Source organism: Marmota monax, unplaced genomic scaffold (assembly GCF_021218885.2).
Source record: "Marmota monax isolate L192 unplaced genomic scaffold, Marmota_monax_Labrador192_F-V1.1 WCK01_AAM20220418_F8-fsc00045, whole genome shotgun sequence".
In the NCBI taxonomy this organism is placed as follows: domain Eukaryota; kingdom Metazoa; phylum Chordata; class Mammalia; order Rodentia; family Sciuridae; genus Marmota; species Marmota monax.
In genome coordinates this window covers 10,143,325-10,166,500 of record NW_026692132.1, presented here as the reverse complement: position 1 = coordinate 10,166,500, position 23,176 = coordinate 10,143,325, and the positions used below count along the sequence as shown (strand labels likewise).

The 23,176-nt window shown below is 34.2% G+C and overlaps 1 protein-coding gene across 5 annotated transcripts in view; it reads left to right on the top strand.

The window, feature by feature from the left end:
- The window catches only part of Dync2h1 (dynein cytoplasmic 2 heavy chain 1), a 381,051-nt gene that overhangs the window by 243,030 nt on the left and 114,845 nt on the right, over positions 1–23,176 (top strand). The window contains exon 84 of one of the 5 annotated variants that reach the window (XM_058586629.1): positions 4,648–4,846. The exons of the other annotated variants lie outside the window; for them this stretch is intronic. Within the exon in view, the coding sequence (XP_058442612.1) occupies positions 4,648–4,659 (12 nt within the window). The 3' untranslated portion in view covers positions 4,660–4,846. Of the gene's footprint in view, positions 1–4,647; positions 4,847–23,176 lie in introns of those variants that run through there. 5 annotated transcript variants of the gene reach the window in all.

The following is a 23,176-nucleotide window of genomic DNA, read 5'->3' as shown; positions in this document are numbered from 1 at the left end:
AGTGATTTTGGTAGTATGGTCATTTTGACAATATTAATTCTGCCTATCCAAGTACGTGGGAGATCTTTCCATCTTCTAAGGTCTGTTTCAATATCTTTCTTTAGTGTTCTGCAGTTATCATTGTAGAAGTTTTTCACCTCTTCTGTTAGATTGATTCTCAAGAATTTCATTTTTTTGAGGCTACTGTCAATGGGATAGTTTCCTTAATTTCACTATCAGTTGATTCATCAGTGATGTATAGGAATGCAGTTGATTAAGGGGGTTATTTTTATATCCTTTTGAGTTCTAAAAGTTTTCCGGTAGTTTTTTGGGTCTTTTGTCGTTGGCAAATAGGGACAGTGTGAGCTCTTCTTTTTCCATTTGTTTCCCTTTAATTTCTTTTTCCTGATTGCCTAGAATTTCAAGGATGATGTTGAATAGAAATGGTGAAAGAGGCATCCTTGTCTTGTTCCAGTTTTTAGAGGGAATGCTTTCAGTTTTTCTCCATTTAGAATGATGTTGGACTTGGGTTTAACATACATAGTTTTTACAATGTTGAGGTATATTCCTCCTATCCCTAGTTTTTCTAGTGCTTTGAACATGAATGGATGCTGAATTTTGTCAAATGCTTTTTCTGCATCTATTGAGATAATCACGTGAATTCTTGTCGATTGATGCAGAATAGCAAGGATGGTGGAAGGTGATGGTCATCATTATACAAAATACATGTATAAAGATTTGAATTTGGTGTTAATATACCTTATATACAAACAAAGATATGATAAATTGTGGTATATATGTGTATTAAGAATTGTAATGCAAAAAAAGAGAGTACACGTATAATGGCATAATTTGGCATGAACATACTTTTATATAAAGAGCTACGAAAAATTGTGTTGTAAATGGGTAATAATGAGTGTAATGCATTCCACTATTGTCATGTGTGTAAAAAAAAGTCTATTGATGCAGTGAATTATATTTATTTATTTCCTTATGTTTAACCAAACTCACTCTATTATGGTGCTCTCTTTTAAAAGAGTTTTTTATGTGATTTGCCAGTATTTTATTTAAAATATTTGATCTAAGTTCATCAGGGATATTGGCCTGAAGTTTTCTTTCCTTGCTGTGTCCTTGTGTGGTTTTGGAATGGTAACACTAAGCTTCATAGAATGAATTTGGAAGAGTTCCCTACTTTTCTACTTCATAGAATAATTTGAGGAGGTTTGGTGTTAGTTTTTCTTTGAACGTCTGGTAGAAATTGATTGAGAATTCATCTTGTCCTGTGCTTTTCTTTCTTGGTAGATTTTGATGATATCTTCAATTTCATTGCTTGAAATTGATCTGTTTAAATTTGTATGTCTTCCTGACTCAATTTGGGTATGTTATATGCCTCTAGAAATTTATTGATGTCTTCAAGATGTTCTATTTTATTGGAGTATAAGTTTTCAAAATAGTTTGATTATCCTCTGTATTTTAGTGGTGTCTGTGGTGATGTTTCCTTTTTTATCATGACTTTTAGAAATTTGAAGTTTCTCTCTTTTTGTCTTTATTAGCTTGGCTAAGGGTTTATAAATTTTATTTACTTTTTCAAAGAACCATCTTCATTTCATTGATTTTTTTAAAAGTTATTTTTGTTCTTGTTTCAATTTCCTTGATTTTTGGCTCTGATATTAATTATTTTCTGTCTTCTACTGCTTTTAGTGCTTACTTGTTCTTTTTTTCCTAGGGAGCACTGAGGTATAATGTTAGTTTATTTATTTGGTGACTTTCTATTTTTTTAATCAGTGAGCTCAGTGCTGTGAACTTTCCTCTTAGAACTGCCTTTGTCACTATTCTCATTTACCTCTAAGAATTTTTTTAGTTTCTTTATTTCTTCAGCTATCCATTTGTCATTCAATAGCATATTATTTAGTCTCCAGGTGTTAAGAATAGCTTCTGTTTTTTATTATATTGTTGCTTTCTAATTTCATTCCATTATGATCTGATAGGATGCAATGTACTATCTCTGTTTTTTTTAATTTGCTAAGCCTTTCTTTGTAGCCTAAGATGTGATCTAAAATGATGTGTGTTCTGCTAAGAAGAAAGTGTATTCAGTCATTTATGGGTGAAATATTCTGTGTATGTGTTTTAAGTCTAAATTATTAATTGTATTTTTTAGTTCTGTAGCTTCTTTTTTTTTTTTTTAGTTTTTATTTGGAGGATGTATCCAGTGATGAAAGAGGAATGTTCAGCTCCTTAGCCCATTTACTGATTGGGGTTTTTTTTTTTTTTTTTGGTGTTAAGTTTTTTGAGTTCTTTATATATCTTGGAGATTAGTGCTCTATCTGACATTTGTGTGGCAAAAATTTGCTCACAAATATAGGCTCTCTCTTTACCTCATTGATTGTTTCTTTTGCTGACAAGAAGCTTTTTAGTTTGAGCTCATCTCATTTATTAATTCTTGATTTTATTTAGGAATCTTGTTAAGGAAGTTGGGGCCTAATCTGATGTGTGAAGATTTGGGCCTACTTTTTCTTCTATTAGGCACAGAGTCTCTTTTTAAGTCCTTGATCTACTTTGAGTTGAGTTTTGTGCATGGTGAGAGATAGGGGTTTAGTTTCATTTTGCTGCATATGGATTTCCAATTTTGCCAGCACCATTTATTGAAGAGGCTATCTTCTCTCCAATGTACGTTTTTGGCACCTTTTCCAGTATGAGATAACTGTATTTATGTGGGTTGGTCTCTGTGTCTTCTTTTCTGTACCGTTGGTCTAAATGTCTGTTTTGGTGCCAATACCATGCCGTTATTGTTACTATAGCTTGAAGAAGATACTATCGATCAACAAATATATGAAAAAATGTTCAACATCTCTAGTAATTAGAGAAATGCAAATCAAAACTACTCTAATATTTCATCTCACACCAGTCAGAATGGCAGTTATACAAATAACAATACAAGAATACAAACAATGCAAAACAAGAATATAAACAACAATAAATGCTAGGGAGGATGTCGGGGAAACGGCACACTCATACATTGCTGGTGGGATTTGCAAATTGGTGCAACCACTCTGGAAAGCAATACAGAGATTCCTTAGAAAACCTGGAAAGGAACACCATTTGTCCCAGCTATCCCACTCCTTGGTCTATACCTAAAGGACTTAAAAACAGCATGCTACAGTGATGCAGTCACATCAGTGTTTATAGCAGCACAATTCAGGATAGCCAAACTGTGGAACCAACCTAGATGCTCTTCAATAGATGAATGGATAAAGAAACTGTGGTGTGCTGGGATTGTGGTTCCATGGCAGAGCACTCGCCTTGCACATGCGAGACCCTGGGTTCGATCCTCAGCGCCACATAAAAATAAATAAATAAAATAAAGGTATTGTGTCCAACTACAACTAAAAAAATAAATAAATATTTCAAAAAAGAAACTGTGGTATATATACACAATGGAATATTACTCAGCAATAAAAGAGAATATAATTGTGGCATTTTCAGATAAATGGATGGAGTTGGAAAATATCATGCTAAGCAAAGTAAGCCAATCCCCAAAAACCTGGAGCGAATGTTCTCTCTGATAAGTTGATACTGATCCATTGGTGAGGAAAGGGGGCGGTTGGGAAATGGAGGAACTTTGGGCAAATGAGAGGGAGGCATGGGGAGGGGACATAGGGGCAGGAAAGATGGTGGAGAGATGGACATTATTACCCTAGGTACATGTATGACTACACATATAGTGAGATGCTACATTGTGTACAACCAGTGAAATGAAAATTTGTGCTGCTATTGTGTACAATGAATCAAAATGAATTCTGCTGTCATATATACCTAATTAAAATTAATTTAAAAAATTTAAAAAGAGAGAATAAAATGTTAAAGTCACCCAGTGTTAAGTGTAATTCCCTGAAGCAGCATGAAATGACTTTCTTTGTCTCTTTTGATCAATTTGAAGTTCACTCTGTCTGATATGAGGATAGAAACCCCTGTCAATACCTTTTTCTTTTTGTGGAGCTAGACATGTTTCCAATTCTTAGCTTCCCTTCTTGGCAGAGTGAGGGGGAGTGAGTTGGAGGCTGTTGTCTAATCCACTCACAGCAAGGGGTCACTGTAGAGTTCCCTGAAAGGGTTTCTAGAGGCAGAGTTCCTAGGGGCTGGGTTTGGGTCTAGCTAGACCCCTGGTGCTTTGTGGAATGATGTTTTGTGAGGCTTTTAAATCAGCATACCTCCAAAGCCTGGCTACTTCCTTTCCTGTTGGGCATGTGTATCTCTGAATCTCCTCTGGTTTCTGCTCCAGTGGTGGAGAAGCCAGTCTTTTGCCCCACTCTGCCGCCTGGGTTCAGTGCCATAGCTCACATTCTGCCCCCCGCCACCCCCCACCCTGTGGAATTCCCAGTTGCTCCCACCTGGTCCTGCAGACCACCAGACTCATAGATTGAGAGGCATCAGGATCTCTCCTATCTTAGTCTTGAATTCCCCTGGGTGCAACACTTTTCCACACCTGAATTTCATCTGGTTTTCTAGTCACACTTTGGGTTGTATTGCAGGACTATTGCAGGACTATGCCAGGTCAGGTTTTCAGACCCAACTGGAATTACACAGTTCTGGGCACCTGGGTTTGGACCCACACCCACCCGGCAGTTGTAACACAGCAGGAAAATATGAAGGTTGTCTCTGTTTTCCCAGGCCACCAGTTGACAAGCGGCGTCCACCTCACATGAAAATAAAATACAGCTCACCCCCTTGATCTGCTGGTCAATGTCTCTGATCAATGTCTTCTCCACTTCAAGACATACCTCAGTGCCATGCGAAATGTGGGCTCTCTTAGTCTCCTTCTTCAACCTGCCTGAGGTGGATCTGCCCTGGCTGATGGCAGTAGGTTTTTTTCTTTTCTTTTTTTTTTGTTTTCTAGTTTTTATTTTATTTTATTCACACTTCCAAGTCCCTAGGCTATTCTGAGAGCCTAGTATTAAATCCCAGTAGGATTTTTTTTTTTTTTTTTTAATGACCTAAAAGAGAAGTTGTTTATCTGGTTTTCTGGGCTCGCCCCACAGAGCAGTTTGGAAAATAACTTTCTGTACTGTGCCGTCTTGATCCCTTGTTCAGAGATTTTTTTTTTATCATGAAGAATATTGAACTTTATGAAATGCTTTTTCTGAATCTATTGAGATGATATGATTCTTTATTTTGTTGGTATGATGTAGTATCATTTATTGATTTATATATATTGAACCATCATTATATACCTGGGATAAAACCAATTTGATCATGACAAAATGATCTTTTTGCTACGTATTTAAATTAAATTTGCTAGTATTTTGGGGGGGATATTTCATCTATGTCACTAGGGATATTGGTCTATAGTTTTCTTTACTTATTCCTTTATTTGGTTTTCATAACAGGGTAATGCTGTTCTCATAGAATGAGTTTGGAAGAGTTGGAGTTTATGGAATAGTTTGAGAAGAAATGGCATGAGTTTTTTTTTAAATGTTTGGTAGAAATTAGTAAGTCAGCTAGTTCTGGGCTTATCTTTATTGGGAGACTTATTAATGATTCAATTTCACTACTTGCTATTGGCCTATTTAGAGTTTATTTTAAGCTTGAATGTTTCAATTTTGTTTGGTCATATGTGTCCCGAAATTTGTCCCTTCTAGGGTTTCTAGCTTATGGTTTTTCAAAATAATCTCTAATGATCTTTTGCATTTCCATTTTACTGGTTGCAGTGTCTCCTTTTTTCATCCTTAATTTTATTTGAGTTTTCTCTTTTTTTCTGAGTCTAGTTAAAGATTTGTTAATTTTGTTGATATCTTCAAAGAACTAAATTCTTTGTATCATTAGTCTTTTGTATATTTCTTTGTTTTTCTTTAGTCCCTCTATCATTTATTTCTGTTCTGAACTTTGTTATTTCTTTCCTTCTACTAATTTTCAGATTTGGTTCTTGCTTTAAGTCTTTGAGATGCATCCTTAGATTGTTTATTTGAAATATTTCTCTTTTGATGTAGACACTCATTACTATAAACTTCCTCAGTACTGCTTTTGTTACATCCCACAAGTTTGGGTACATTGTGTTTCCATTTTCATTTGGTTTGAGAAATATTTCAACTTCGCTTCTGGATTCATCAGTGACCCACTGTTCAAAAGTATCATTCAGTCTCCGTGCATTTGTATAATTTATAAAAATTTTTTGTTGAATTCTGATTTATCTCATTGTGATCAGAAAAGACAAAGGATTTTAATTCTTTCCTTTTTTTTAAATTTAAGACTTGTTTTGTGGTCTAGTATATGGTCTATTATAGAGAAAATTTCATGTGCTAATTAAAATAATGTGTACTATAAATGTTGGTTGAAATGTTTTGCAAAGGTCAGCTAATTCATTGTGATTTTTTTTTTTTGGTCTTAATAATTATGTTTCTCTTGTTTCTGTTTTGTGTATCTATTCTTCTAGTAGGTTTTGTACCTTCATGTGGTTTCATAATAGTAGTCATCTTTTTACCTCTGAATGTAGGACTCTCTGAAGCTTGTTCTGTAAGTCTTTACTGGTGTTCATGAATTCTTTCAGTTTTAGCTTATCTTCTAAGGTCTTTATTTTTCCATTTCTGAAGAATAACCTTTCTGGGTATAGCAATCTTCACTGACAGTTATTTTCTTTCAGGGCTTTCAGTATGTCATTCCATTCCCTCCTGGTTTATAGGGCTCCTTTTGAAAAATCTGTTAGTCTAATGGGAATACCCTTAAATACAACTTGGTACTCTCTTATAGATTTTAAAATTTGTTGTCCTGTACTTTTGACAGTTGGACTTATAATAAGCCATAATGAAGATCTTTTCTACTTATGTCTATTTGGGGTCCTGTATACTTTCTGTACATGAAATTTATAACTTTCTCAAGATTAGGGAATTTTTCTGCTATTATTTCTTTTACTGGGTTTTCTGTGCCCATAACTTTATTCTCCTTACCTTCTGATATTCTGAAAATGAGAATATTTATTTGTTTAAGTGACCCACAAATCTTTAATGCTGTCTACTTTCTTTTCTTTTCCCTTTTTCTTTTAGCATCTTGGTACAGACATTTTAAAATGTCTTTGTTTATCTCATTTTTGTAATTGCTCTTGCCACTACTCTTTGCTTATTTAAATGTTTATTCCAGTTTAAATCCATCTTCATGAAATATTTGTATTGATCCTTTGCAATTTTTTCATTTTTATGTATGTTCTTCTATCCTATATTATTTACTGCTAGTATATCACCATTGGAATAGTAATTGGAAAGTATAGAAAAATGAAAATACTCCCTGTTTTGAAGCAAGTCAGTTTAGTAGGGAGCGATGTAAAAAATGTCCTACTTGTAATATACATGATAAAGTAGAAACATATATTCTTATATTTAAACATGTATCTTGTGAATGCATCTCTGAGTAAATGTATGCACTTTTCACTTACAATTGCTAAAGAGAATTTCTGCATGAATTAGATTGTTTTCAATGTTTTCATGGAGCTTGTGCAATTAAGACAGTTTGAGTGTATGAGAAACACTTCAAAATTAAGCTTAATTAAGTTCTACTAAGGAAATCTTTAAAGCAGAAATTAAATCCTACTTCTACAGTTTCAGGTTTTGAGATTTTACTTTTTTGATAGTAAAAGTAAGTTTTAATTCCTGTAGCTTATTTTGTTAAGTAAAACTTAAGAAAATGAAAACTGAACAATCAAGTTTAACATTTATAATTGTGTTCTTTTATCATTTAAGTCCTAAGCTGTTATCATAAATGCATCTTTATTTACCAAGATGGGACAATATATTCTTTAGTGAATATATGTTAATTTTTATCATCCCAGATATATAAAACATTTAAGATAGTACTCAATAAATAGTCGATCCTATTTTGTGAGATTCTGCTAGGTTATTAATAACAATGCCATTCTTCTGCATCTCCTTCACATCCCTTTATACCATAATTGGCCATTGTAGTATTATCTCTCTGAAAAAGGTAACATGTGACACCAGCAGTCAGTAACTGAGACAAAATGGGGCACTTTTCATTAGATTAGATAAATGGGACTATTTGTTTAATAAAATCTATTTGATGATCGTTATAATAAAGTCTATTTCATGATGGTTATAATTGGAGTGAAAGAAGAAAGACCACTTTAATTCAATAGAAAGTGAACTTCAGGGATGTTGAGTGCTTGAAAGAGCATTGTTTCTACTCTTGCAATAGAGTCCAAACTACAAATTTGTGACAGTTTTTTTTTTTTTTTTTAACAGTCAGTGAGGAGACTGCAGGGCAACAACTTAACTGAAATCTAAGGAGATACAGCTACCTACAGAGAATTAATAAAACATTTCTATACTTAGTCACATGTACCCAGGCACTTATGTGAATTCAACTAGAACAGTTAACAGGTTGGTCATGGCTAAGTGCAGGCTGCTAGGGTGAATTCTTGCCCTCTCACAAGCTTTTTCTATATAAACATTTGTCTGATGAGAGAACTATGAAACTGCTTTATTGGTGGAGGCCAAGGGAAGAAGAACACCTCACTTGGGGAGGTGGAAGTGCATGAAACTCTGCCTCTACCCTAAATAAAGGATCTTTGAAGCTCCCACTTTAATTGAAAGGCATCTGGAGAGAATTATTTTATTAGAGAATTATAATTTCTCATTATATTTGGGTTCATTTTGATAAAATACATGTAAGGAATTTAATTTCAACCTTATTTCCCCCTTTTCCTCCCTCTTCCTACCCTCTATTTTCCTTTCTCTACTAAACTTCCTTTTTTTTACATATACATAAAGATGAAATTCCCTTTGATTCTTTATATAAGAATATAACAGTTTTGTTAGATTAATTTTATTTATCTTCCCCTTTCCCTTTCTTCTTTTCTCACTCTTGTTCTCCTTCTACTCCAGTGATCTTCCCTGTATTTTTATGATATCTGATCCCCTCCCCAACTGCTTTCTTTCCCTTATTTTGTTCAGGCTTCCCATATAAGAGAAAACATTCAACTATTCATTTTCTGAGTCTGGGTTATTTCACTTAGCATGACCACATCCCCAGCCCTATTTTGTATTTTATTTAGAGACAGGGTCTCACTGAGTTGTTTAGTGCCTCACTTTTGCTGAGGCTGGCTTTGAACTTGAGAACCTCCTGCCTCAGCCTCCTGAGGTGTTGGGATTACAGGCATGTGCCCCAACGCCCTGCTTTAATCCATTTATCTATTGATGGATATATGGGTTGATTCCAAAACTTCGCTCTTGTGAATGTTGTGGCTACAAACATTGAGGTGGCTGTATTGCTATAATATACTGATTTTTAAATCTTTTTGATAGATACTGGATCATATAATGGTTCCTTTATTAGTTTGTTGAAGAATCTCCACACTGCTTTCTAGAGTGGTAGTACTAATTTGCTGTCCCACCACCACCAACAATGTAAGAGAGTACCTTTCCCCCCCACCCCCGACATCCTTGCCAGCATTTATTATTGTTTGCATTCTTGATTATTGCCATTCTGACTGGAGTGAGATGAAATCTTGGCATTTTGATTTTCATTTCCTTGATTGCTAGAGATACTTAACATTTTTTTCATATATTTATTGACCATTTGTGTTTCTTCTTTTAAGAAGTTTCTGTTAAGTTCTTTTGCCCTTTTGTGTACTGGTTTATTTGTTTTTTTTGGTATTGTTTTTGAATTCTTTATATATCCTGGATAATAATCCTCTGTCATAGGACTAGCTGGCAAAGATTTTCTCCCATTTCATTGGCTCTTTTTCACCCTCTTAATCATTTCCTTTGCTGAACAGAAGCTTTTTAATTTGATGGCATCACACATATTAATTCTTGATTTTAATTCTTGAGCTTTAGGGGTTTTGTTGAAGAAGTCAGTGTCTGCAACTATATGATGAAGTATTGACCTCGTTTTATTCTAGCGATTACAAGGTGTCTGGTTTAATTCCTAAGTCTTTGATCCATTTCAATTTTAGTTTTGTGCAAGATGAAAGATAGAGGTCATTTCATTTTTCTACATATAGCTAACCAGTTTTCCTAGCATCATTTGTTAAAAATCCTATCTTTTCTCCAAAATATTTTTTGGCACCTTTTTCAAGTATCAAGTATGTGGAATTCTCTGTGTCTTCTATTATGTTCCAATGGTCTCTGTGTCCTGCTTTTCTTTTCTTTCTTAGTATTGCTTTGGCTATCTGGGTCTCTTATTCTTCCAAATGAATCAAAAAATTGTTTTTATTTTTTTTATTAGTTGTTGAAAACATTACATAGCTCTTGACATATCATATTTCATACATTTGATTCAAGTGGGTTATGAACTCCCATTTTTACCCCGTATACAGATTGCAGAATCACATCGGTTACACATCCACGTGTTTTTCTAATGGTGTGAAGAATGTTATTGGTATTTTGGTGGGATTGCACTTAGTAGCATGGCCATTTTGACAAGAAAGTAGGAGGACTTTCCATCTTCTGAGGTCTTCTTGAATTTATTTTCTTTAGTGTTCTATAGTTTTCATAGTAGACTTCATTGACCTTCTTGGTTAGATTAATTTCCAGATATTTTATTTTTTTAGGTAATTGTGAATGGGGTGGTTTTCCTGACTTCTTTCTCAGTTAAATCATTGTTGGAGTATAGACAAACAATTGATTTGAGTGTTCATCATATATCATGCTCTTTTGCTAAATTAATTTTTCAGCTCTAGAAGTCTTCTTGTAGAATCTTCTGTGTCTTCTAGATATAGAATCATATCATTGGCAATTGGTGATAATTTTACGTTTTTTTCCCCTCATTTCTGTCTTTTTAATTTCCTTCTCTTGTCAGATTGTCCTGGCTAGAGTTGAGAACTATATCGAATATAACTGATGTGAGTGAACATCCTTATCTTGTTCTTGATTTTAGAGGAAATGCTTTCAGTATTTTTCCATTCAGTATGATGTTAGCTTTGGGTTTTTAGGTATATCTGAAAATCTTTATATATCTTTATAATGTTAAGGTAACCTTCTTATATATCTTTGTATATCTTTATAATATTAAAGCACTTTCTTCTATCCCTAGTTTCTCCAGGATTTTTAACATGAACAGTTGCTGTATTTTATCTAAGCCCTTTTCTGCATCTATTGAGCCAATCATATAATTCCTGTTCTTCTATTTAAGTGGTGAATTAGACTTATTTATTTGAATGTGTTGAGCTAGATTTGCATTCCTGGGATGAAGCCCACTGATCATGGTATATTATTTTCTAAATATGTTTTTGAATACAGTTGGCTAATATTTCTTTAAGGATTGTGTCTCTTTGTTCATCAGAGATATTGTGTTCTATTGTTGGAGATAATCAAGGAATTTCAAATGCAAGAGTTAAGTCAGTATTAGTTACTTAAAATTACTTTCATTTTTATTTTTTTTTGAGATGGGGGGGCGTCTCGCTGTGTTGTCCAGGATGGTCCTAAACTCAGCTCAAGCAATTCTTCTGCCTTGGACTCCCCACTATCTGGGATTCTAAACTTGTGCCATTATGCCTGGTTCACACTGACATAATGTATTTGATGTTGATATTTAATTTGAATTAACGAAAGAAAAAATTACAAAAGAGCAACTGAGATAACCATCTTGATAATAAAAAGAGAAGATTTAATTTATGTGGAGTTACTAGAAAAACCAAAAACCACATCTTATGTTTCAAAATAACAACCAATACTCTTTATAGTCAAGCTCTGTCCTAAGATTATACTTTTTAAACAGAAAAGACTTATTATAAAAACCATTTGGTCCTACCTTATTCACCTTGAAGAATTTGGAATTATGTCTTCAGTTCAATTTAGAATATATATTGGCTATATAATATATATAAGCTGGGGCTGGGGAAGTGGCTCAAGCGGTAGCGAGCTCGCCTGGCATGCCTGCGGGCCCTGGTTCGATCCTCAGCACCGTATACAAACAAGGATGTTTGTCCGCCGAAAAACTAAAAGTAAATATTAAAATTCTAAAATATATATATATATATATATATATATATATGGTGCATAGCTTCTTTGGAATATAGCACCTTTGTCATTTCATGATTTATTTCCTTAGATCAATGTTAACATTTCCCTTTTAGGAAGGAAGGAAGCAAAAGGAATAGATAACTTACAAGTTGATAGGAGGTTGATCTCTTAAATGATTGTAGAACATTGTCCGTGGGCTTTTTTTTTTTTTTTTTTTTTTTTTGCAGGGGGTGCATTATAGCTAAACATAATGGTGGAATTTGTTGTAATGAATTTGTACATACATATCATATAATGATATAATTGGACCAGTATTATTCCCTGGTACTTTCCCTTCTTCTCCCTGGGTCCCACAGAATACAGACTAACAGTCTTCTTTTGATTTTCATGAATCCCTTGTCACCTTTCTTTTCATTTTTCCTCTGTAGCCTCCACATGAGAGACAACATATGACCCTTGACACTCTGAGTTTGGCTTATTTCGCTTAACATAATGTTCTCAATTTTCTTATAAATGACATAATTTCATTTTTCTTTAGGGTTGAATAAAACTCCATTGCATATACATACTATATTTTCTTTACCTGTTCATCCATTAATGGACTCCTAGGTTGGTTCCATAGTTTGGCTTAATGCTACAAACATGGACAAAATAAAATATTCTGATTTTACTTCTTTAGGATAGGTAGTGATATAGCCAGGTCATATGATGATTCCATTACTAGTCTTTTGAGGAACATCCATACTTATTTCCATAGTGGTTGTACTAATTTACAATCTTACCAATAATGTAAAATCATTCCTTTTTCTTCATATCATCTCCAGCATTTGTTATTGTTTGTATTCTTGGTGGCTGCCATTCAAAGTGGAGTGAGATGAAATCCAAGTTTAGTTTTGATTTGCATTTCTCTAATTGCTAAAGATGTTGAACATTTTTTGTATTTTTGCTGGCCATCTGTATTTTTTTTTCAGAAGTGTATGTTTAGTTCATTATTAATTGGATTGTTTGGTTGTTTTTGGTGTTGTTTTTTGAGTTCTTTATATATCCTTGATAGTAATCCTCTGGCAGAAGAGTAACTAGAAATATAGTCTCCATTTTTGGTTTGTATTTTCACGTTCTTAATTGTATCCTTTGCTGTGGAGAAGCTTTTTATTTTGATACCATCCTATTTATTAATTCTTGGTATTATTTCTTGAGCTTTAGGAGTCCAATTCAGAAAATTGTTGCCTGTGCCTATATTGTTGGAGTGTTGACCCTATGTTTTCTTCTAGGAGTTACATAGTTTCTTGTCTAATTCCTAGGTCTTTGATCAATTTTGAGTTGAATTTCACACAAGGTGAAACGTAAGGATCTAGTCTCATTCTTCTACATATAGTCAGTCTTCCTAGTACCATTTGTTTAAAAGCCTGTCTTTTCTCCAGTGTTTTTTTTTTTGGCATGTTTTTGACTATATAATTCTTTGGTCCCTAATGTTTTTGCATCACAGATCCACCGACCCTGGTTTATGTTATGTTTCAATTAAAGGCTTCTGCTAAATTCAAAAGTGGATGTATGAAGCCAGTGCTGGGGCTGGGATGTGGCTCAAGCAGTAGCGTGCTTGCCTGGCATGCGTGCGGCCAGGGTTCGATCCTCAGCACCACATACAAAGATGTTGTGTCTGCCAATAACTAAAAAATAAATATTAAAATTCTTTAAAAAAAAAAAAAAGCCAGTGCTGTGACACAAACCTGTAATCCCAGTCATTTGGGAGGTTGGGTCAGGAGGATTGCAAGTTCAAACACAGCCTCAGCAACTTCATGATGTCCTAAGCAACTTAGCAACACCCTGACTCCAAGTGAAAAATAAAAAAGTCCAAGGATGTGGCTCTGTGGTTAAGTATCCCCGGTTCAATCCACAGTTCAAAAAAGAAAAAGTACATCTATGAAAAATCTAGAAGCTGTAGGGGAATTGTGACCTAAGGAAAAGGAAAAAATAGGATGTTTGGTGGGGAGAATATTCTTAGTCAGGGGGTTAATAGAGAGGACAAAATCTATCTCATTCTTTTCTTTTTTTTTAATTTTTTATTGTTGGTTGTTCAAAACATTACATAGTTCTTGACATATCATATTTCACACTTTGATTCAAGTGGGTTATGAACTCCCATTTTTACCCCATATACAGATTGCAGAATCATATCAGTTACACATCCATTGATTTACATGTTGCCATACTAGTGTCTGTTGTATTCTGCTGCCTTTCCTATCCTCTACTATCCCCCCTCCCCTCCCCTCCCCTCCCCTCTTCTCTCTCTACCCCCTCTACTGACCTTCATTTCTCCCCCTTGTATTATTTTTCCCTTTCCCCTCACTTCCTCTTGTATGTAATTTTGTATAACCCTGAGGGTCTCCTTCCATTTCCATGCAATTTCCCTTCTCTCTCCCTTTCCCTCCCACCTCTCATCCCTGTTTAATGTTAATCTTCTTCTCATGCTCTTCGTCCCTACTCTGTTCCCAGTTACTCTCCTTATATCAAAGAAGACATTTGGCATTTGTTTTTTAGGGATTGGCTAGCTTCACTTAGCATAATCTGCTCTAGTGCCATCCATTTCCCTGCAAATTCTATGATTTTGTCATTTTTTAATGCAGAGTAATACTCCATTGTGTATAAATGCCACATTTTTTTTATCCATTCATCTATTGAAGGGCATCTAGGTTGGTTCCACAGTCTTGCTATTGTGAATTGTGCTGCTATGAACATCGATGTAGCAGTGTCCCTGAAGCATTCTCTTTTTAGGTCTTTAGGGAATAGACCGAGAAGGAGAATAGCTGGGTCAAATGGTGGTTCCATTCCCAGCTTTCCAAGAAATCTCCATACTGCTTTCCAAATTGGCTGCACCAATTTGCAGTTCCACCAGCAATGTACAAGTGTACCCTTTTCCCCACATCCTCGCCAGCACTTGTTGCTGTTTGACTTCATAATGGCTGCCAATCTTACTGGAGTGAGATGGTATCTTAGGGTGGTTTTGATTTGCATTTCTCTGACTGCTAGAGATGGTGAGCATTTTTTCATGTACTTGTTGATTGATTGTATGTCCTAAATTAGAAGATAGTGAAGGCATAGATAAATTTCTTAAGTCATATGATCTGCCCAGATTGAGTCAGGAGGATATAGACAACCTAAACAGACCAATATCAATTGAGGAAATAGAAGAAACCATCAAAAGACTACCAACTAAGAAAAGCCCAGGACCGGATGGGTATACAGCAGAGTTTTACAAGACCTTTAAAGAGGAACTAATACCAATACTTTTCAAGCTACTTCAGGAAATAGAAAAAGAGGGAGAACTTCCAAATTCATTCTACGAGGCCAACATCACCCTGATACCTAAACCAGACAAAGACACTTCAAAGAAAGAAAACTACGGACCAATATCTCTAATGAACCTAGATGCAAAAATCCTCAATAAAATTCTGGGGAATCGGATACAAAAACATATCAAAAAAATTGTGCACCATGATCAAGTAGGATTCATCCCTGGGATGCAAGGCTGGTTCAATATACAGAAATCAATAAATGTTATTCACCACATCAATAGACTTAAAAATAAGAACCATATGATCATCTCGATAGATGCGGAAAAAGCATTCGACAAAGTACAGCATCCCTTTATGTTCAAAACTCTAGAAAAACTAGGGATAACAGGAACATACCTCAATATTGTAAAAGCAATCTATGCTAAGCCTCAGGCTAGCATCATTCTGAATGGAGAAAAATTGAAGGCATTCCCTCTAAAATCTGGAACAAGACAGGGATGCCCTCTCTCACCACTTCTGTTCAACATAGTTCTCGAAACACTGGCCAGAGCAATTAGACAGACGAAAGAAATTAAAGGCATAAAAATAGGAAAAGAAGAACTTAAATTATCACTATTTGCAGATGACATGATTCTATACCTAGCAGACCCAAAAGGGTCTACAAAGAAACTATTAGAGCTAATAAATGAATTCAGCAAAGTGGCAGGATATAAAATCAACACACATAAATCAAAGGCACTCCTGTATATCAGCGACAAATCCTCTGAAATGGAAATGAGGACAACCACTCCAGTCACAATATCCTCAAAAAAAATAAAAATACTTGGGAATCAACCTATTTCACTTTCATTTATGACAAACTTAGCTTTTATCAGATAGCTATAGGTAGTTATTTTGGTTTTAGAGTATATCTAGTGTCATCTTCTTAATCTGTGTTTATCATGGCAGTAATTTTGATGTGTTTTATGCTCCTTGTAATACACTTTATTTCATTTAAATTTCAGAATAATCCTGTGATACAGGTATTATTATTGAACTCATTTTATACTTTAAAAAACTGCCCAAGAAGGTTATTTTTCCTGAGATCATATTTTTAGTGATTTACTGAACTAGACCTTAAGTGTGTAACTGCTAGTTCATGCGTTAATGACATGCTGATAGAGCAAGTACAAATCACTAATTTGGGGCTTTCTTGTGTTTATGTTCAATAGTTTATTCCATAGAGGCTTCACTTTCACATCGTCTCTGTTATAGCAGGAAAGAAACAAATCTCTTGCTGGGCAAAAGTAATTGTTAAAATAGTTTATTTATTTATTTTTTGGTATTATCATTTGTTGATCATTATCACTTTTTATCTAGGAACTAAAGTCAAGCTTTATTGCAAATATGTATTTTGATGTATTATAGACAGGGTAACTCAGAAGAAAAATAAACAAATTAACAAAATATTTATAAAATTTGGAAAATATAAACAATCTTGATATTGAATATTTTATAGTCAATTTAACTACCTATAAAGCCTTATCCTTGACTTTATAATCACTGATCCTTCAAAATATAGAAAATATAGAATTTCCTTTAGTATACTTAAAATGGTTGTAGAGAAGTAAAATTTTGGATAAAAATGGATATTTTGGCATTTATTGAAATTTTTCACTACTTTGGTATTAGTGAAAGTATCATCATATAGTATGGCAAATTTTCATTAAAAAACTAAACAGAATTTGTATTCATTGCTGATCTGAATAGTTTGGTATCTGGATATATTTAATTCCTCTGATGTCTTAATCTTTTAGAGTTTAAGCTCTATTAAAGAGCAGCCATCATAACTATTATCTGGCCAAAATATTCAAAATCCATCAGCTGCACTAGCCATTAGTGCTAATGAAGATTAGGTAGTTATTAGAACTGTTTAATTCACTCTGCTACATTAACCGCTGAGCCACACCCCCAGCCCTTTTTTATATTTTATTGGGGCTGGGGTTGCGGCATAAAAAAATAGCTTAAAAAACAAATAATAGTTGTAAAGCAAGTAAATATGACATTATGAAGAATGGAGAAAGCCTATGATATTTATAAGGTTTTGGGAGTTAAAATTCAATCAGAATTTGGACACTAGGTAAATCAACTCAATAAGGAACGTTTCGGTTGATTTTGTATTTACATGTCTTGGTTTGTTTGGGGCTATTTGTTCCCTTGCTTTTTAATGTTGTGTGTCTACCCATCTAACACTATGGGTCTAAGGCAGTAGAGTTTCTCCCCTGTAGATTTAATGTTCCTGAAGGTTTCTAGTACCGCACTATTTAGGAGCAGACAAATAATACAAATAACCAATGCAAACAATATATAGCATTAAACCAAATATTTCCTGCTATAAAGTCTACAACATTAATTGTCACAATAAACAAATACTATGATCAGTTATTGCCTACAACAAAAACAGTAAGTTTGGAAAATAGTTTACAATTTCAAATTATGGACAAAGAGAATAGAAGTGTTAGGATGTGATGATTATGAGGGTGGGTGAGAGAAGATACAAATAAAAAGTGAAAGGATGAGTGAAAGAAAGAAACAGAGATTGTTAGCAGAAATAAAGAGAGAAAGAGAATCAAGGAAAAGAGGTAAGTGAGAGGAAAAAAATACACCAAGTAAAAAATTTAAAAGTTAAAAATAAAAATGAAAATAATATAAAACAAAACTGAAAGATAATAATCAGATATCCTAGCCCTCAAAATACTGGTCCATGAAAAATAAATGACTTCAAAAATGCTAGAAAAGAGAAAATAATGAATATGAATACATATAAATGTAAATGGAGGTCACAATTAAATGGAGGAAAAAGAGAAAGAAAAAAGATTTGAATGAAAGGTAAAGAATTATTTCTGTTGGAGTTCAACAGAAACTCCCGTTTCTGCAGTGCTAGGTTGAGTGATCCAGAGTAGGTTGCTTTTTCCACCCTGAGGGTGGGATTGTTGGAGTGAGAGAAGTAATTGTGTAGACAGAATTCCTAGAGGCCAGATTTAGGTCTAGGTAGGCTCTAGGTTCTTTGCTGAATGCCAGTTGGCCTGTAGATTTTAAATTAGTGCACCTTCAGGGCCCAGCAGTTGCTGGAAGGCTGCACCCCAGGATTCTTCCCAGGGTTCCACTTGTGTGGTAGAGGAGACAATTTTTAGTCCATTATATCACCTGTGAACCCCAAGTTTCCTGGTTTCAGTTTGTGTCTCTAAATTCAATCTCTCCTGCCCCGCCCGACCCTTTTGAATTCCTGTTCAAGTCCCATCTGGTCCTGCCAGCAGATTGGAGGGGAGGGGTGAGTTTTCACAAGCAGTAGTCAGTGTTTAAATCTCTGTCCAGGTTTATTTTCTCCTTTTCAGTTAGGCACACTCTATGTCAGGATAATTGGGTTTGCCAGGCCCCGTATTTTGGGTGAAACTCAGGTTTGCCAGAAATTTGGGTGAAACTCAGGTTTGCCAGCCCCTGCACAAAATGGTTCTTTCTTCTGTCCTCCACAGGCCGACAGGAGGCATGGAGTTTCTTTCCCACACAGGGATATTGTGCAGTGTGCCTTTCAGTTTAGTAGGGCAGTGTCTTTGATCTCTAAACTCTTTGTACCCAGACAAGCTTCAGGCCTCCTAAAAATGTGGGATTCTTTAATTCCATATCCCTCTACTTTGCTTGCAGAAGAACCACTCTGGCTAGTGCATCAGGCTGAGGTAGCAGCTATGGTGCTGGGGATTCCTTCCTTATTATATCCAATTTCTTGAGTCCCCAATCTGCTTTGAATGTCCAGTATTAAATTCCAGATTTCAGTAAAGTCCCCCTTCCCCCCAGTTTTTGTTCATCCACCTTATGAGAAGGTGCCTGTTTTCTTGGTTTCATGCCACAGAGAAGCCAAGAAAGGGACCTTCTCTATTCTGCCATCTTGAAACCCCACATGTGTAGTTAATTTAAAGTCATCTTTAAGTTTTTATAACCTTGGGCGATATATTGGTGGGTGATGTTGGCCATCTACAATCTGTTACAGTTAGAAGAAATTGAAGATAACACTTTATTTTAGTGTTCTAAATGATGTTAAATATGAACATCAGATTCTTTTCTACAATCCTGTCAGAATAAAGTTGCATTTTCCTCAGACTGTAGGCTCAGAATTAAAATATAGTTTAGCAATATATTGTACTGGTGAAACAGATTTTAGAAATAATTTATTCAAAACTTATTTAGGGATATTGTGTTCCTAAGGTCATACATGCCTAACAGTAAGTGTAGCATATAGGCCAGTTTTCTTGAATTACGAAATTCATACTATCACAACCCATGGATTCAGATCTATAAAATATTTTTTTCTCTCTCAAATGAGTGCTCTACATTTAGGAATTTTCTGGAACTTGATAACTCTTTGTTTTGTTCTTCCATTTAAAACAAAGTATTTTCCTCGTACTTAGTTTGTATTTTAGTTTATGATTATTTAAGAAAGAAATGTTATATTATTGAATTATCTTATTTAAGACTTCAACAGTTTCAAACTGATTTATAGACTTAATAAATTTAAGGAAATGGTAAAGTGCAGAAGATAGCAAGATTATTCCATCACTTTCCTTTTTTTTTTTTTAAGAAATCAATGAATCTTTTTAAATTTTTGTGCATCTTAGCAGGATCCAGTGTAATTTAGGAAAGTGTTTTAACAGTCCTTTGAATTACACTTAGAAGCACTTAAATCTTTTTTAGATATAGTCAATGAAGGTCAGACCTCTGAGCACAGACCTCTATATGATCTTAGGCCAGTCCAAAGCTATACAGAAAATAAGATAGCATTTTTGAATTCCATAGCTAGTATTAGAAATGTTTCCTCCAGTCACTTCAAGCAAATCAAAATAAAATCATTCATTACAAAGGTCTACAAGTGCTCAGGCCTTCCGCTTCCTCATTGCCTTTGTCTTCAAATCATCTTCCCCTTACATGTTGTTGGAGCTACAATGGCCACATACTCCTTGAGCTTCTGCCTAAGATTCTTTACACTTCCTATAACCTTCACCTAGACTTTCATCCCTGGATATCTGTATCTGTGACACTCTTCAGGTCTCTGAATATTACTGTATTAGATGGTCCTTTAAGAATGTATATAAACTACATTCTTAAACATTTAGTGCTATTTATTCCTCTTAACTGTCTCTTTTTTCATATGACTGATGAAAGTCTTTATGTATTCTTTTGATTTTGACTTTTTACTGTACTTTGAAAATATATATGATATATAAAAAATATTTATGTTGTATTAATATATAATTAAATCCTTATAGGCATGATATAATTAAACCCATGAGCCAATAACTTAACCGAAGACAGAGGTGTCATAGTAACTGGTATCTACAACTTGCTGATTCTTGCATACATTTGTGCCTAAATATATTTTTTTGTTTTGCTTCTTTTTTGAACTCTATAAAACAGTATATAGCATGTGGTATTCTAGGACTTGCTGTTTTTCTCCAACTTTGTTTTTCTAAGATTTATTTATGCTGTTTTTTTTAACTGTAGTTTTATTCTCCACTATTACTGTGTGACATTTCATTATGGATATATTATATCTTTTTTTTTTATCCAGTTCCCTATTGATGGGTGTTTGAGTTACTGTAGTTTTTATTTTTTCAGGGGAGGGGGTAGGTTATTAAAACAGTGATCCCATGAACATTTGTGGTTGCATTTCCTGATACATATATTTAGGGATTTCTCTAGAGTATATGTTTAGGAATACAGCTATTGTGTCAAATTGTTTTTTAGTGTTTATATTAACTTTTGTATCAGCAGTCTATAGTATCAACATTCTCTTAATTCTATTCTTAGGATTTTTTGATGCCTTCAGTTTTGCAAGTTAGTCTGATGGGTTATATCTCTTTGTGGCCTTAATTAGCATTTTGATTATTAAAAGGACTGAATATTCATATGTATATGAACCATTTCTTCTTTTTTAATTGGAAAGAAAGCAGTGAGGCAGATTTGCCATAACACAGTGAGGAAGAGGAAGAGTAGTGGAATATGAGGCTGTGAGTCACCTGTGATGGAGAGTGCTAGAGGTACTAGATAAATTAAGCCCGTGAGCCATGGAAATAACCAAATCTCTTTGCAGTGTATAGCTTGTAGAGAACAGACAACAGAGACAGTAAGACTTAAAGCAAAGAGACAGAAGTTGTTTACAGTAGGCCAATGCTGTTGCTCAAAAATGGTGGCAGGTTCTGGGAGGCAAGTATTATTGATCAAATATATGACTAACTTCCGTTCTCGCAAATTTTTATGTCTTTTTCTAGAAGAGCTACATATTTTTCTTTTATTCCTAGCTACCTATTTTTTCCTGAGCATGAAGTTACAGAACTTTATTATTTTATCTTAGACTCAATACCAGTTTCATAGCAAAATTCTTAAAATGTATTATATTTATTCTTAAAAATGATTTTTTCTGTTGCCAAGATTTGAGGATTAATTGTTAGTATAATAATTTTAGCAACATTGCATTGAACGACTTTTATGAAGCCAGCAGCTGTGATTACTCATATTCGGCAGCTGCAGTTATATTGACTCAAATGGTTTTTCATCAGTTATTAGAAAAGTTACAAATTTTTGGTAAATTCACTAAATCAGAAAGTTTAAGTTACACTTTTCTTTCAGATATTCTTCTATTTCAACATGTTAACTTATATTTTGGGAACATAGTTATTAATTACTTTGCCAATAACACAATCAGTAGCAGGAGATAATATAGATGTACTGTTATGCCTGGTGTAATAACTTCTATCCTCTAGGCAAATATGGATTTAAGTACTTCTCATATTTTAAGACAAAAGCACGTAGATTAGAGGACATTATTGGTTTACTTTCATAATGTATGCAATTATTTACATTCCTTTTTAACACTTATACAGCAATAATAACATTAATTTATTCTAAACTTGGTTTTTTTTTTAAAGAGAGAGAGAGAGAGAGAATTTTAATATTTATTTTTTAGTTTTCGGTGGACACAACATCTTTGTTTGTGGTGCTGAGGATCGAACCCGGGCCGCACGCATGCCAGGCGAGCGCGCTACCGCTTGAGCCACATCCCCAGCCCCTCTAAACTTGGTTTTTAAACTGTAATATCATTTAGTCAGATATTTAAAAGTCCCTTACTTTAAAAATAGCAATTAAAGGGAACAATTAAGTACTTATCTTTATTTTGTGAATATACTTCATGGTAATGAAAGAAATGTTGATGGACGAAAAAAGGCTCTTTATTGAGTGTTTCTAGATAATATTTATGGAAGGAATGATAGAATTTGAAAAATCATTTTATAAACTCTTATAAAATAAGACAGGTTTCAAAGATTGAACCTATTACATGGAAGATTGATGAGAAAATTTGCAAAAGAGGGATAAGTTTTCACCACTTTTACCTAGTGATCAGCATCACAAAGAAGAAGCATTCAGATTCTGTGCCTCCTGATATGATGCAATGTAAAGTACTCTTTCCAAAAGTATTTTTTTAAAGGTGAACCTGAATCCAATCCAGGTTTACAATTAACTTCGCATTAATAAGAAACACAGGAGTAAGGGAATAAATTAAATGACACCACAGGATCTAGGAGGTGGGAAATTTTGTTCGATAATTGATTCAGTTTAATCAGTAGGTTGACGGCATACCAAAAAAAAAAAAAAAAAAGGGGGAGGGCAGAGGGACTGCTCTATATTAAAAATGTACCAAATGTAATAGCAACTATATGACCTTTTATGAATTCTGATTTTATTAATCCAATGACAATTAATTTTGAGACAATCAGAGAATTTACATAGGTACTGGATATTATATGAGATTTTTTTGTTGTTGTTGGGAGAAAATGCCATTGCAATTATGACCTTTATGAGGGGAGAGGAGTCTGGGATTTGTTTTAAAACATCCAATAAAAAAATAACATT